The sequence below is a fragment of the Bos taurus genome, chromosome 10, assembly GCF_002263795.3.
Source record: "Bos taurus isolate L1 Dominette 01449 registration number 42190680 breed Hereford chromosome 10, ARS-UCD2.0, whole genome shotgun sequence".
Taxonomy (NCBI): Eukaryota; Metazoa; Chordata; class Mammalia; order Artiodactyla; family Bovidae; genus Bos; species Bos taurus.
In genome coordinates, this window is record NC_037337.1 from 4,870,831 (window position 1) to 4,886,918 (window position 16,088).

A 16,088-nucleotide genomic window follows, 5' to 3' on the forward strand; every position below is an offset into this window, starting at 1 on the left:
TGTGGTGTTGGAGAAGACTCTTGACAGTCCCTTGGACTGCAAGGAGATCCAACCAGTCCATCCTAAAGGAAATCAGTCCTGAGTATTCATTGGAAGGACTGATGCTGAAGCTGAAACACCAATACTTTGGCCACCTGATATGAAGAACTGACTCATTGGAAAAGATCCTGATGCTGGGAGAGATTGAAGGTGTAAAGAGAAGGGGACAACAGAGGATGAGATGGTTGAATGGCATCACCATTTTGATGGACATGAGTTTGAGCAAGCTCTGGGAGTTGATGATGGACAGGGAGGCCTGGCATGCTGCAGCCCACAGGGTCGAGAAGAGTTGGACATGACTGAGTGACTGAACTGAACTGAACTGAACTGAAAGATCTGTTCCACCAGATTCCCTGGAGCACAAAGCGCCTCACTCCACCCTGAACTCCCCCCGCAGTTGCTGAAGGTCAACAGCTGCAGCTGCACAGGGTTCAGTCTCCACATAGGCATTTGGCAAATGCTCTTGTTGTTCAGTCGCTAGGAGGTGCTCTTGGGAAGTGCCAATTTGTAGTTGACAGTAACAAATTCCTTAAAGACTTTAAAAATGGTCCACATTTAAAAAAAAAAGAAGAAGAAGAACTGGATCTGAAGCTGGAGTGACATTAGCATGAGAGACATTAGGTCTCAGCACCTTAGGAGAAAAAAAGGAATTTAGCATCCGTAATTGTCACCTGAAAGCAATTCCCAGGTCACAGAGTCTTGGAAAATGGGCTGATGAGATTTCAGATTTCTTTGGAGGAGAAAGCACCCATGGTCTTGTCAGCCTCCAGCAGTGTTTACAGAGGGTGAAACTGGCAACCTCCATATTTCCTCAGGGTACTCTTGTTCCTAAGCTTTTCCCCGTAAATCACCAGTCCACTGTGGGATAATGTCACTTTGGAATTTTTCCATGAAGATGCAGGAAGGAGTGGTAAGGATCCGATTGTTGTTCTTGTTGTTTAGTCTCTGGGTCGTGTCTGACTCTTTGTGACCCCATGGACTGCAGCACACCAGGTTTCCCTTCCTTCACCACCTCCCGGAGTTTGCTCAGATTCATGTCCACTGAGTCGGTGATACTATCTAACCGTGGCATCCTCTGACTGATGGAGACTGATGCTGAAGCTGAAACTCCAGTAGTTTTGCCACCTGATGCAAAGAGCCAACTGATTGGAAAAAGCCCTAATGCTGGGAAAGATTGACGGCAGAAGAAGAGGGCAGCAGAGGATGAGGGATTCGATAAATCCACCCATATGCAAATGAAAGTTGTTTTGTTCAGTTGGGATATGTCTATATTGTTTAGCACCAAGGGTATGCAAAATAAAACCTTTTAAAATTTCCAACCAGGAAAAAGAAGGAACATGTGAGAAAAAGATAAAAATATAGATATTCTTCTTCTGACTTGCACTTTGGTGGAGAATGAAAGCTAGACCATCCCCAAAGAATTAATCCTAGTTTAAAAAAATCCTTGGTTCTCAAAAGCCTGGCATTGCATATTTGTTCCTATTTTGTTTGTAAAAGGTTTTAAAGGCATATGATGTAATGAAGTAAATGTTATTTTGTGGTTGAAAATTAAAGAGTTCTTTTGTATTTTAGGTCTTACAGGAAATCTCAGGGGTAGTGAGAACTGGAATTTGTGTATATTATGGGAAGGGGAATAAGGAAGATGAGGGGAAAATGTTCCAGCTCCTTTCTTCAGATAATTTTAAGCCATAATCCATCTCTCTCTCTCTCTGTGTATATATATAAGTATATATACACATTTGCTTCCATTGGTTTAAGATAAAAATAAGTAGATTTGTCCCCCAAATATATTTCAGGGCCCTGTTAGCATCTCACATGGAACCAACATTTGCCAGGAATGTTTTTCCTTGTTTTGATGAGCCAGCTCTGAAGGCAACTTTTAATATTACAGTCATTCATCATCCACGTTATGTGGCCCTTTCTAACATGCCAAAGCTAAGTAAGTAATGTTTTCTATCATCTTGTATCTATATGTAATTATATGTTTATATAAATATATACTTATATATTTTTATATGTGCACGTATATTTGTGTATTACATGTTTTATATATATGTGTGTGTGTGTGTATTTAACTCTGTAATAGATTTTACAACAGTAGATTTTCTTGGCAGTGTATTGAGAACGTATTTTAATTATGGTATATTATAACCAGAGAGGGCGGCCACCCGGGATACGTGTCAGCACCCACATCTTGGCGATGGTAAATCCTGATCCTTTTTGTATTAGGAGCTGGGAACATTGTACTGTTTTCATACATTGGTATCCTGTCTGCCCATTAATTTGGGTTTCAGTCTTGTAATCATTCATGATAGCAAGCTAGTGGACTTAGTCTAAATCTGGTACATAGATGTGGGTTTTTTGTTAGTTTCAGTTTTTTTTTTTTTTGCTGTTAGCTCACAGCACTTTTTTTTTTTTTCTTTTGGTTGAATTAGTATGCAACTTTAAAAAATTCTGATATTTCTCATAAAAGTTAAAATTCTTAGTTTTTTGGGGAAGCTCAGACCACCTAACAGCACTGGCCCTGCACTTCCTACATGCCAGTCTGGTTGCAGGTGAGAAAAGGCTGCCCCTGTGGTCCCCACCCCGCCCTGTTCTGCACATCAGCCTGTTCACACTGAGCACCCGGCCTGCTCAGGCCTTCCAGTTTGTGATTTCAGGTTCAGAGACCCCAGTGGGACTCCACTGAGGACCTGCCCCAAACCTGAGAATGGCAGAATTATACCTTGCTGACCTGCCATGGAGAGGCCGGCTGGAGTAGCAAACAGCAGTGGATGGAAAGAGAAAGCAGCTCACGGGCCTGACTGACAGCTGCTCACGGATTTGCCCTCCACCCAGACCACATTATTCATGGTGCTAATTCAGAACCAAGAATCGAGTCCTTGGTGGTGATGGTTTAGTCACTAAGTTGTATGCGACTCTTGCGACCCCATGAACAGTAGTCTACCAGGCTCCTCTGTCCATGGGATTCTCCAAGCAAGAATACTGGAATGGATTGCCATTTCCTTCTCCAGGGGATCTTCCTGATCTAGGAATTGAACCCTGGTCTCCTGCATTGCAGGCAGATTCTCTACTGTCGGAGCTAGGAGCGAAGCCCGACACTGTCCTTAGGCCTTCCTAATAGATAGCTCGAAGGTAGAGAAATCCGAGCCACTGAACCGTGGGGAGAGGTTGGGAAGACGGTAGTTGAGTGGTCGTCGAACTTGGCCAATTGTTTCAAACTGTGTTCCTTATTGCTCATTTACAGTGATTTGGACTAAAATCAATTTCTTTAGGTCAGTCTGAGAAAGAAGATGTGAACGGAAGCAAGTGGACTGTTACCACCTTTCACACCACGCCCCACATGCCCACTTACTTAGCTGCCTTTGTCATTTGTGACTATGAGCACATCGGCAGGATCGAGAGGGGCAAGGAGGTGAGTGAGGGAGACCCTCCAGGTGCGGGACGTTTGTGCTGGCTGCGGACTGTTCGCGCACTCCTTCGCCTCGGGGGCTGGGCCTGCACCCCCCGCGGACCTCTCCTAGTTCTTCCCCCAAGCCCTGTCACTGCTCTGAGCAAAACACTGCGGAGCGGAGCGCAGCCCTTCCCTCTGGGGCGGAGGGATTTCTATGGAAGGTTGCGCCTCACGTCCCCTAGACGCAGGTTCTGAGCCCCCTCTTCCCAGGCCCTCGCTGCCTTTCAGAGCACAGAGAGAAGAGGGCAAGGGGCCACACCAGCATCTTGAAACTCAGGTTATGTGTTGTATACCTTGCCTACTTGCTCCTGATGCCAGCTGAGGCAGCTGCTCTGGCTGAAATGCTGCAGGCAGGTTAATCACCGTCCCTATGAAGGACCAGGCCTACTGGGTATGAACACTAACCCAGAGTTGAGGAAGTCGGTGCTCTGTCCTGGAACACCTAGTTTTCACCCAGTTGTACCCTTGTTACATAATAATCCTTTGGGAAAATATCAACGTGATTGTAACAGTACTTTATGGACTGGAGAAGGCAATGGCACCCACTCCAGTACTCTTGCCTGGAAAATCCCATGGATGGAGGATCCCTGGTAGGCTACAGTCCGTGGGGTCGCTAAGAGTCGGACACGACTGAGCAACTTCACTTTCACTTTTCATTTTCATGCATTGGAGAAGGAAATGGCAACCCACTCCAGTGTTCTTGCCTGGAGAATTCCAGGGACGGGGGAGCCTGGTGGGCTGCCGTCTATGGGGTCACACACACAGTCGGACACGACTGAAGTGACTTAACGTAACTTAACGTCACTCCCTATGCTAGAGTGTGGAGGTAGGTAGGGCCAGTGCCTTAGGCCCAGTTCTTTCTAAGCAAATGGACCTCATCAGGCTAAGGCTGTCTCCTGGGCTGGTGAACTTCCCGGCTTGTGCCTTTGGCTTGTGCAGATAAGGAAGCTGTGGATGAACCAACTCTTATCACCAGGGGAGAATTGCTCAAAATTCCTTGTCCGAAGGATGAATGAATAATCTTGCATTAGATGCAAAGGACAGCTCATTATCACCCTCAGCTGTTGGCTCCAGCCTGATTTCCCTTATTGAGTAATCACTGGTAGATCCTTGATATTTACAGATAGAACTTGGGCCAAGTCAAACATTCATGACGTGTATTGATAAATGCACTCAGACACGGTGTGGAAGCCTATGCTTTGTACCTGGCATGAAGGAGTGACTGGGGCTCGCAAGCGATGGAGATGGCTGTAAGCATCCGCATCTCCGTTGGCTTGTTGCTCTCAATGCTGCTGCACAGCATGAATAATTCTTACAAACGGATCGTATCTGTTTCTTCATGAAAAGAAAGCTGCCATGGAAGCAAAGAGAAAATGGAACATGCCTAAGAAAGTAATGGTCTTAGCCAGAAAATTGAAATTTGGGATGAGTTTATCAGTGGAATGTTGTGTTTGGCTATGACTCAGTTCTGGAAAGCTAAGGAATTCACCATATACTCTACAAGAACCAGACTGTACTCTTGGAATAGCATCCAGACTCTACAAAAAGGACTCCCTAAATAAGAGAAAAAATTTAGCAAAGTTGAAAATGTGGTTCATGCGTGGCATGAGGATAAATATAAGACACGCATAACTAAGGTTGGAAATGAGAAATGGAATATTTTCTGCTCTATCAGTAGAGAGGGATGTCATAGTCGTCAGCAATTGCAGCCTTCCAGTGTGAGCTGATGAGCCCTGAGGGAACTCAGGAAGGAAAAGAATAGCTGTCATCTAGCAGCCATTAGATGACAGCCATTCCCTAGAGTGAGCCCCAAGGAAGCTCAGGATGTGAAATACACAGGATGTCTGCCACAGATAGCTGAGGTACATATCAAAGGAATGATTCCAGTGAGCCCAGACTCTTGCATCTTCCCATACATAGAAAGTGCTAAATTCCTTAACTTGGGATGTCTGGGGCTTTTTTCTCTAATTAACAGTAATCTTTTGATGTTCAGACTACCTGCCCTTTGTTGCAGAACTTCTATATAATCTGACTCCTCCCCTCGCCTCCTCAGAGCAGTTCTCTCTGGTTGCTTGAGATGCTGTCTCCCGGGCTTGAAGCCCTAAAAATTTCTGCCATAACTCTCAACTTTTAGGTTGCTATATTTTTTTACTCGACAGTTACGGCAGCCGTGAAGGGACGTGAACCGTCAGCTACCTGGGACCGGTACCCTGTGGTTTTCACACCTTGAGCTTCCTGGGGGCTGCTCACCATGGGGAGTGGCTACAGTCTGATGGCTGCTAGCGAACAGGTGCCCTTTACCTTCCTGTGTTCTCTCGGGGCTCCTTGGCTCGTTCGGGAGGGCTGCAATCATTGACGACTGTAACATCTTCGTTTCCTGATACAGCAGGAAATATTCTGTTTCTCAGAAATAACGTTTTGAATTTATCACACATGTGCACGTGTAAAGAGATTTTTCCTTTAGAGGTTGAGGTCTGCTGGGTCTAATCAGGACCACAAGGACACACTGGTGGGCTAGGTGTGATTTTGAAGGAACTTTTTCTTCAAAATGTTCCGCACGTATTTGTGATCCTCACTGCCCTGCCCCTCCCCAACAGCTTGAAATCATCATTTGCCTCCACTGTGGCTTAGAGTGGTCATTTGTGGGAGGAGCCTTGTAAACTGGAAATTTATATACACACTTTATGACAGCCTTCCCTCCCAAAAGGCTACAGTTAATATGTGTGTATTATCCTGAATGTGGTGACTGTTGCCTTCACTCAGCAGTGTGGGCTCTGGTCTAGATGTCCTCCTGGCTTTGCCTTGGAGGTGAGAGCTTGAGACAGGGCAGATGCCGGTAGTGGAGGGGCAGGACTGAGGCCTTGGGGTGGGAGGAGGCTGGAAGAAAGGAGAGGATCCAGGCGGGAGGCTTCTAAAACACGTACCGAAGACCTCATGTCATTCAAAAGTCACAAAACGCAAGACAAACTTTCCAGCAGAAATAAAAGCAAAGACAAGTGAATGTCTGGTTGGGGGACAGCGATCTGCAGATATCGTTGTGCTGCTTTTCGTTTTCTTCACATTGTCTCTTGTGTTTTGTAGACAGCTCTTTCTCAAATTAACTGCATTCACAATCGGGACGAGTATCTTAATTCCCTCCTCGCTAACTTTCATTCTAGAGTTAGGTGTTTCAGATGTGTTTTTAAGCACTGACACCAGCAATTCCATTTAAAAGTGCTCAGATGGTATTGTTGAAGGAGTACCATGATTTCAAAATAAAATGACAATGGATGGTAAAACAACATCAAATTAGTCACCGAAATAACACAAACAAGTTCAAGCACCCAAATAACAATACAGTCACGCTAAACTAACAAAACATGGCAGAGATTTCTTTCCATCTACTGCTAACACGGAAGTGTCATATACAGAGGATATAATTTGCTTGCTTCAGTAACTGTAGAAGTCACGAGACTTTTGATGAACTTTTTAAAATTGAGGAAATTAACCTTATTTCAAATTTTGAAAATAAGATGGGACTATTCATGTTTTGGGAGCTTCCCATGTGGCACAGTGGTAAAGGATCCACCTGCAAGTTCAGGAGATGCTGGTTCAGTCCCTGGGTCTGGAAGATCCCCTGGAGTGGGAAATGGCAACCCACTCCAGTACTCTTGCCTGGGAAATCCTATGGACAGAGGAGCCTGGTGGGCTATAGCTCATGAGGTTGCAGAGAGTTGGACATGACTGAGCACACTTGCGCTCATGTTTTTTATTAACAAATCATTTTAAATTTGCATGATTCACATTTGTTTCATATTTTTATACTGTGTAACCCCTGCTAACTGCCCAACTCTGTTTTGAATCACTGGAAATATGTCCTGAAAAGGGAAGCTAGGATCCAAAGGGCCCTTTTGCTCTAATATAGAATCCATGTTTTCTGTGGGGGTAGATACCACTCCGCAGGATTTTTTTTTAAATTTATTTTTTATGTATTTTTGGCCATGCTGGGTCTCCGTTGCTATGCAGGCTTTTCTCTAGCTGCTGCTAGCAGGGCTGCTCTCTCGCTGTGGTGTGCGGGCTTCTCATCGCAGTGGCTTCTCTCGTTACGGAGCTCGGCCTCCAGCGCGGCTCCCAGGCACCAGAGCACAGGCTCGGTAGTTGTGGCACACGGGCTTAGTTGCTCAACAGCCTGTGGGATCTGCCTGAATCAGGGATCAAACCTGCATTGGCAGGCTGACCCTTTACCATTGAGCCACCAGGGAAGACCCCCACCCCCACCCCCTGCAACCAGGATTATTTTTGAATTATAAAAGTTTTACACATTATTGCAAAAGATTGAAATAACACACTTTCTGGAGAATCTCTGTTCCCAACTTAATGAATAGCCTCCAGGGCTTTTCTCATTGCATGGACACATGTAAACATTTTATCATGCAACTTCTTCTGAAAAGATAACCTTTGGCTCCAGAGCATCAGGAAATCCGAGCAAGCAGGCTGCCACTTTCCAAAATCACTGTACATATTGCTTTTCCTAATCACTGCTTAATTGTTTCTGTCTAGATACGCATCTGGGCCCGGAAAGATGCCATCGCAGATGGAAATGCAGATTTTGCTTTGAACATCACAGGTCCCATCTTCTCTTTTCTGGAGGATTTATTTAATATCAGTTACCCTCTTCCAAAAACAGGTGAGGTATCTTCCCTTACAATGTGTTTGATTTCCTATTATGGGTGCTCTAGGTTGAGATCAAAAGATACCTAGATGGGCCTCCAAGGACCGGTTGGCATTTTGTTGTTTTTGCTGTTTTGGAGTCAGCCCTGCTGGCTTCCCATCATTGTGTCCTACACGTTCCTAAACACGCAGAGGCCTGTCTGCTCCTTCTCTGCATGGTGCCGTGTGACTAGCTGGTGCTCAGAGGGCTCCCGGCTTCAGATCCCTCCTGGGTGCTCACTGGTGGCTTACCTCCTCCAGACCTTGCCTTCTCCCTGGCTTTCTGCCCTTTCATCTCACACCAAGAGCATGCAGTGCAATGTTCTGGATCCTTTTAACCGCTTGCGTGAATTACTCCAGTTCCCTTTAGGAAGGTTTTGTTGTTTTTTTCAAAATATGTTCTTTAGCTGTGAGTCATTGGATTAGGACTTGGGGGTCCCATCAGTGAATTTTTATTGTATAAAATTGGAATCATGTGTGAACAGAATATGATCCTCAAAGGAATATGTGAACATTTTGTTTCTCGTAGATCGGTATGGAATGTCCTTAAAATTATGTGAGCTGCTCAGCTCAGAAAGTTGTTCCATGTTTTGTCTCTCTCGCTTGAGGGTATCATGTCAGTGTGTTTTGTTCCTCTGAAAGGCTATTTAGTTGAAGTCTTGAGGGAAAGTATGCTTGGCCTTTACTGGCAGACAGTGGAAGAAGGTGGGGAGTAAAAATTAGGGCGCTCCAGGCTCCCGAATGCTGCATAGACAGGGCCTCTGCCGCTTAAGTCTTCTGGCTGAGGAGGGACGGGGAGTGAAGGAATAGGGGCCAGCCATGGCCTGCTCGTGGATCCCAGAGGTTATACCCGTCATTTAGAGAGTTGGAGGCAGGGACTTCCCTGGCAGGCCAGTGGTTAAGGCTCTGAGTTTCTACTGCAGGGGGCACAGGTTCGATCCCTGGCCAGGGAACTAAGATCCTCGATTCCCACATGCCACGCAGCACAGCCAAAAAAAAAACTAGAAAAAGAAGGAAAGAAACAAAGACAGTTTGCAGCAACAGGAATCTGAGCATGGAGACCAAGTTTCTGGCACTTCTGTGGCCAGAAGATCTCAAGATGACCCTTGTCTAGGCAAGAAAATTTCTCTTTATCTTTATTTAGATAAGGAGAAGTCCAGAGTTATTCTTGATATCCTCGTCGGTCAAAACATCTCCTCCATCCAGTTAAGTCACCTCCTTATTATCTCCACCTCCACCCACTTCTTCCCCATCCCCCTCATCCTCCCTAGTTCACATCACCAAAGTCTCTACCACAACTGACCTTGCTTTGACCACCGTCCCTCCTGTCTCCTCCAGTTCATCTTCCACACTGAGGCCTGAGGGATCTTTCCAAAGCAAAATCTGATCATGTTATTTCCCTGTTTAAAACTCTTCTGTGGCTTCCCAATGCCCTGGGGATAAAGTCCAAAGTTCACACCCTATCTTAACAGTGCGTCTCTCGCCAGCCTCTCGGGGCTTTTGACAGTTTCTCAGAGAAGAAGGGCTGCTCTAGCAGCATCTCTGTCCTCTTCTACACTTTCATTTTCTCCTCCTCTCGGTCAGGCTCTTGCACATTCAGTTTGCACATCCTGCCTTTCCTTTTACCCAACTTGTTGATTCTTATATTTCTCAACACAGTGCCTCCTCCTCCAGGAAGTCTTCCCTGACTCTTTCTCTCCCAAGCTTCCACAGCATCCTGTGCATCCCTGCATTCAAGTTCTTGAGCTGCTAGATCCTAATCATCTCTGCATTAGGTCAAGGGCAAGTTGAGGGTCAGGGTCTGGACTGTCCTTTTTTAAGTACCTTCTGAGCCTGTGACTCTGCTTCTCTCAGAATTGTTGTTTAGTTGCTAAGTCATGCCTGCCTCTTTTGCAACGCCATGGACTGTAGCCCGCCAGGCTCCTCTGTCCATGGGATTCTCCAGGCAAGAATGCTGGAGTGGGTTGCCATTTCTTTCTCCAACGGATCTTTCCAACCCAGGGATCAAACCCACGTTTCCTGCATTGGCAGATAGATTCTTTACCACTGAGCCACAAGGGAAGGCCCTGTCTCAAACTAGTAAAGAGTAAGCTTTTTTTTTTTTTGGTGGGGGGAAAAATATGTTCAATGAGTTCCATAATTCCATGTAAATTCTGGCTAGATTACCAGCTCCTGGAAGTCAAGGTTATGTTGGCACTTTTTTTTTCTGTATCTTTCATAGCATCCGATCCAGTGTTGCTCTATGAGCACGCGTAGGTGGTGCTTAGTCAAAACTGCCTTTTGATGGATAGCTGATTACAATAGAGTTTCTCTATTACTGGATCTTTAAGAGAAAGATGAACTAATGTCTCCTAATTACTTTGACTTTTGGTTGAGTCATTTAAAAACAAAACAAAAAAACTGTTACAGCTGCTGGTGGAGTTGGCTGTTTAGGTTGTTATAAGCTTTAAAAGAAAAAGTGACATCATGATGCTTTTAGGAGTAAGTATAGGTGTTTAAGATTTGCAAACTTATAAAATAGCAACTTCCCTTTTAAGTTTTTATTTTTTCTTAACTTGTAACCATCTGCTAAAGCTGAAACTCTAGTACTTTGGCCACCTCATGCGAAGAGTTGACTCATTGGAAAAGACTCTGATGCTGGGAGAGATTGGGGGCAGGAGGAGAAGGGGACGACAGAGGATGAGATGGCTGGATGGCACCACTGACTCAATGGATGTGAGTCTGAGTGAACTCCGGGAGTTGGTGATAGACAGGGAGGCCTGGCGTGCTGCGATTCATGGGGTCGCAAAGTCGGACACGACTGAGCAACTGATCTGATCTGATCTGAACCATAGCAGGCTAATGATATATATTGTACATCTCAGCAAAGTTTGTATTTTTGAAGCAATAAAACTCAGTTCAGTTCAGTTCAGTTGCTCAGTCCTGTCCAACTCTTTGCGACCCCATAATTGCAGCACTCCAGGCCTCCCTGTCCATCACCAACTCCCGGAGTTCACTCAGACTCACGTTCATTTAGTCAGTGATGCCATCCAGCCATCTCATCCTCTGTCGTCCCCTTCTCCTCCTGCCCCCAATCCCTCCCAGCATCAGAGTCTTTTCCAATGAGTCAACTCTTCGCATGAGGTGGCCAAAGTACTGGAGTTTCAGCTTTAGCATGATTCCTTCCAAAGAAATCCCAGGGCTGATCTCCTTCAGAATGGACTGGTTGGATCTCCTTGCAGTCCAAGGGACTCTCAAGAGTCTTCTCCAACACCACAGTTCAAAAGCATCAATTCTTTGGCGTTCAGCCTTCTTCACACTTCAACTCTTACATCCATACATGACCACAGGAAAAACCATAGCCTTGACTAGACGGACCTTTGTTGGCAAAGTAATGTCTCTGCTTTTGAATATGCTATCTAGGTCGGTCATAACTTTCCTTCCAAGGAGTAAGCGTCTTTTAATTTCATGGCTGCAGTCACCATCTGCAGTGATTTTGGAGGCCAAAAATATAAAGTCTGACACTGTTCCCACTGTTTCCCCATCTATTTCCCATGAAGTGATGGGACCGGATGCCATGATCTTCGTTTTCTGAATGTTGAGCTTTAAGCCAACTTTTTCACTCTCCACTTTCACTTTCATCAAGAGGCTTTTGAGTTCCTCTTCACTTTCTGCCATAAGGGTGGTGTCATCTGCCTATCTGAGGTTATTGATATTTCTCCCGGCAATCTTGATTCCAGTTTGTGTTTCTTCCAGTCCAGCGTTCCTCATGATGTACTCTGCATATAAGTTAAATAAGCAGGGTGACAATACATAGCCTTGACGTACTCCTTTTCCTATTTGGAACCAGTCTGTTGTTCCATGTCCAGTTGGAACTGTTGCTTCCTGACCTGAATACAGGTTTCTCAAGAGGCAGGTCAGGTGATCTGGTATTCCCATCTCTTTCAGAATTTTCCACAGTTTATTGTGATCCATGCAGTCAAAGGCTTTGGCATAGTCAATAAAGCAGAAATAGATGTTTTTCTGGAACTCTCTTGCTTTTTCCATGATCCAGCAGATGTTGGCAATTTGATCTCTGGTTTCTCTGCCTTTTCTAAAACCAGCTTGAACATTAGGAAGTTCACGGTTCACGTATTGCTGAAGCCTGGCTTGGAGAATTTTGAGCATTACTTTACTAGCATGTGAGATGAGTGCAATTGTGCAGTAGTTGAGCATTCTTTGGCATTGCCTTTCTTTGGGATTGGAATGAAAATTGACCTTTTCCAGTCCTGTGGCCACTGCTGAGTTTTCCAAATTTGCTGGCATATTGAGTGCAGAACTTTCACAACATCATCTTTCAGGATTTGAAATAGCTCAACTGGAATTCCATCACCTCCACTAGCTTTGTTCATAGGGATGCTTTCTAAGGCCCACTTGATTTCACATTCCAGGATGTCTGGCTCTAGGTCAGTGATCACACCATCATGATTATCTGGGTCGTGAAGATCTTTTTTCTACAGTTCTTCTGTGTATTCTTGCCACCTCTTCTTAATATCTTCTGCTTCTGTTAGGTCCATACCATTTCTGTCCTTTATCGAGCCGATCTTTGCATGAAATGTTCCTTTGATATCTCTAATTTTCTTGAAGAGATCTCTAGTCTTTCCCATTCTGTTGTTTTCCTCTATTTCTTTGCATTGATCGCTGAGGAAGGCTTTCTTATCTCTTCTTGCTATTCTTTGGAACTCTGCATTCAGATGCTTATATCTTTCCTTTTCTCCTTTGCTTTTCACTTCTCTTCTTTTCACAGCTATTTGTAAGGCCTCCCCAGACAGCCATTTTGCGTTTTTGCATTTCTTTTCCATGGAGATGGTCTTGATCCCTGTCTCCTGTACAGTGTCACGAACCTCATTCCATAGTTCATCAGGCACTCTATCTATCAGATCTAGGCCCTTAAATCTATTTCTCACTTCCACTGTATAATCATCAGGGATTTGATTTAGGTCATACCTGAATGGTCTAGTGGTTTTCCCTACTTTCTTCAATTTAAGTCTGAATTTGGTAATAAGGAGTTCATGATTTGAGCCACAGTCAGCTCCTGGTCTTATTTTTGTTGACTGTATAGAGCTTCTCCATCTTTGGCTGCCAAGAATATAATCAATCTGATTTCGGTGTTGACCATCTTGTGATGTCCATGTGTAGAGTCTTCTCTTATAAAACTCAAGTTGTCTATAAATCATAAAGTGGTGACATAATTACCATAATTAATGAGACTCTACTGAGTAAATGAAAATCACCTACTACTTTTCTAGGTGCTCTCTGAATGCAGAAGCAGTAGATGGTAGAGGCTCTGTTCAGGTAGCTGAGTTCGGCAGATAGCATCTACATGTTAAAGACAGAAGCAAACAAATTGCGAAGGAGGAGACAGCACTGACTCATAAAGTCAGCATGAAGTCTCAGCAGAAAGAGGACTGTGTGGCAGAAACCAACATAGTATTGTAAAGCAATTGTCCTTCAATTACAAATACGTAAATTTTAAAGAAACAGTTAAACAAAAAAGAAAGGACAGTAAGTGGTAATGGGAGTAGCCCAAATATATAAAGAACACCTACAGATAAATAAGAAAAATACAATAGGAAAAAAACAAGTAAAAGATATATGAATAGATGTTATACAGAAAAGGAAACACATGTGGCTAACAAACTTTTGAAGAAATATTTAACCTCATTAAGCAGTCTGAGAAATGAGTACCCAAGATCACAGTGACAACCTATTCAGTTGTCAAAGAGTAGACATTCTCACAAATACAAGTGTTAGAAAGTGACACTGTTGAAAGGAGTATCAGTTGTTACAACTTAAAAACCTGTTTGTTGTCTTACAATGTTCATCATCAGAATACCTTAAAACCCAGAAATTCCATTCCTAGATATATCTTCAAGAGGAATTTGAGCACATACATGCCAGAAGACATGTGCAAGAATGTTTGAAGCTACACTTTTCATACTAGTGTCAAACCCAAAGCAGCCAAAGTGGTCACTGATAGAATGGATATGGGTCATTCACACGATGGAAAACTATCCAGTAGAATGGGAAACCCAGGCTGAGGCAACTAAGTATGTCGAAAGATAATGGAGCATTACCTGTTGAGGCTATATAATGACCTGAATGTTTCTTACTATACACTGTCAGCTTCAACCACGTGTAAACTCAACTAAATTACTGAGCGTAGCATAGCGAAAGCATTCATGAGGCAAATGTAGCATGGACTATAGCGATGATATTTCTTTCACTAGCAAAGGAAAATTTCAAAACTTGTATCATTCTAGTGTTAGAAGTAACAAATGATCACACTGTAAAAAATTTGGAAAGATAGGGAAAGCACAAAAAAGAGAAGCAAAATCGCTTGGAATGCTGCCATGCAGAGATGACCATGGGTAACATTTTGATGTCTAGTTCTTTGTCTCAATTTCCATCTTTCTCTGTATTTGCTTCTTTGTTTTTAACAAAAATGACACCATGGAATTGATATTGTTCTTTGATTAAAAAAAATTAACAATATAAAGCAATATGATCCAGGTAACCGTTCTTTTTTATTGTCATTTTAACTCATAGGCTGCCTACATATCAATTTGACAAAATAATTTATTTAATCTTCAGTGGTTGAAAATTTGGACTGATTTTTCCTTTCCTGAGGGGGAGGGGGCTGCTTTTAAAACATGAAAGAAAACATAAGGATGTGTTTACAAATATCCATGCTATTTGGCTTAGTAGAAATTGCAAAATTTGAAAGGTTAGGAACATTTTTAAAAGTTACGAAGCATTTTGCTGGACTGCTCCAGAAAAATTACCAGTTCACACCCTCATCAATAGGCTATGTGTCAGTTTTTCTATACCTAATTGTAAATTCTAGCCAATACTAATTATTACATTTGAAAATGTATTTCATACATTTGAAAGCTTGTTATATCATTGTTTTAATTGTTGCTTTTGATACTAATGAAGCTGAAAATTTTAAATAAGATTTTTGGGTGTTTGAATTATTTCTTTATTGAATTGTTCATGTTTTTCCTTTTTGATTCATCAAAGTTCTTTAAGTATTGAAAAAATATTTTCTAGTTGTGATATAGGCTGCAAATATTTACCCCAGTCTGTGTTTTGCCTTTCAAATTTGTTTGTGGTGTTTTTTTGGTGCACTAAAATATTTAATTTTAAATAGACTTAATTTTTTAGAACAGTTTATGAAAAAAGTGTGCCCAGAGTGTGAAGAGTCCTCATGTATCTCCTCTCCCTCCCCTTCCCCCCACCCCTAGTTTCTCCTCTTGTTAACATCGTACATTGGTGTGGATTTTTAAAAATTACAATTGATGAATCAGTACTGATACATTTTTATAACTAAAGTCCATAGCTTACATTAGGGTTCACTCTTTGTGGTGTTGTACAGTTCTGTGAATTTCAAAATGTATACAGTAACGAGGGCTTCCCCAATGACTCAGCAGTAAAGAATCCTCTTGCAGTGCAGGAGACACAGGGGACATGGGTTTGTTTGATCCCTGGGTCGGGAAGATCCTCTGGAGGAGGGCGGCAACCCACTCCAGTGTTCTTACCTGAAGACTCCGTGGACAGAGGAGCCTGGTGGGCTACAGTCCAGTGGGTCACAAAGAGTCAGACCTGATTGAAGTGACTGAGCGCATAATAATGACATATGTCTACCGTCACAGTATCAGACGATAGTTTCACTGTCTTAAAAATCCCCTGTGCTCTACCTGCTCATCCCCTCTTTTCCCCCAATCCCTGACAGCCACTGATCTTTGTACTGTCTATATAATTTTGCCTTTTCCATAATGTTATGTACTAACTGGAATCATACCATGTGTAACTTTTTCTTTTTGGCTTCTTTCACTTAGTGGGCTTCCCTGGTGGCTCAGCTGGTAAAGAATCTGTCTGCAATGCA

General features: G+C 43.3%; 1 protein-coding gene across 3 annotated transcripts in view; it reads left to right on the plus strand.

Annotated features, from left to right (window-relative positions):
* Positions 1-16,088, plus strand: part of LVRN (laeverin) — a 79,098-nt gene that overhangs the window by 20,121 nt on the left and 42,889 nt on the right. For all 3 annotated transcript variants that reach the window (XM_015472978.3, XM_010808815.4, NM_001206325.2), the window contains exons 2-4: positions 1,836-1,978; positions 3,315-3,454; positions 8,033-8,159. In XM_015472978.3, the coding sequence (XP_015328464.1) occupies positions 1,836-1,978; positions 3,315-3,454; positions 8,033-8,159 (410 nt within the window). The remainder of the gene's footprint in view (positions 1-1,835; positions 1,979-3,314; positions 3,455-8,032; positions 8,160-16,088) is intronic.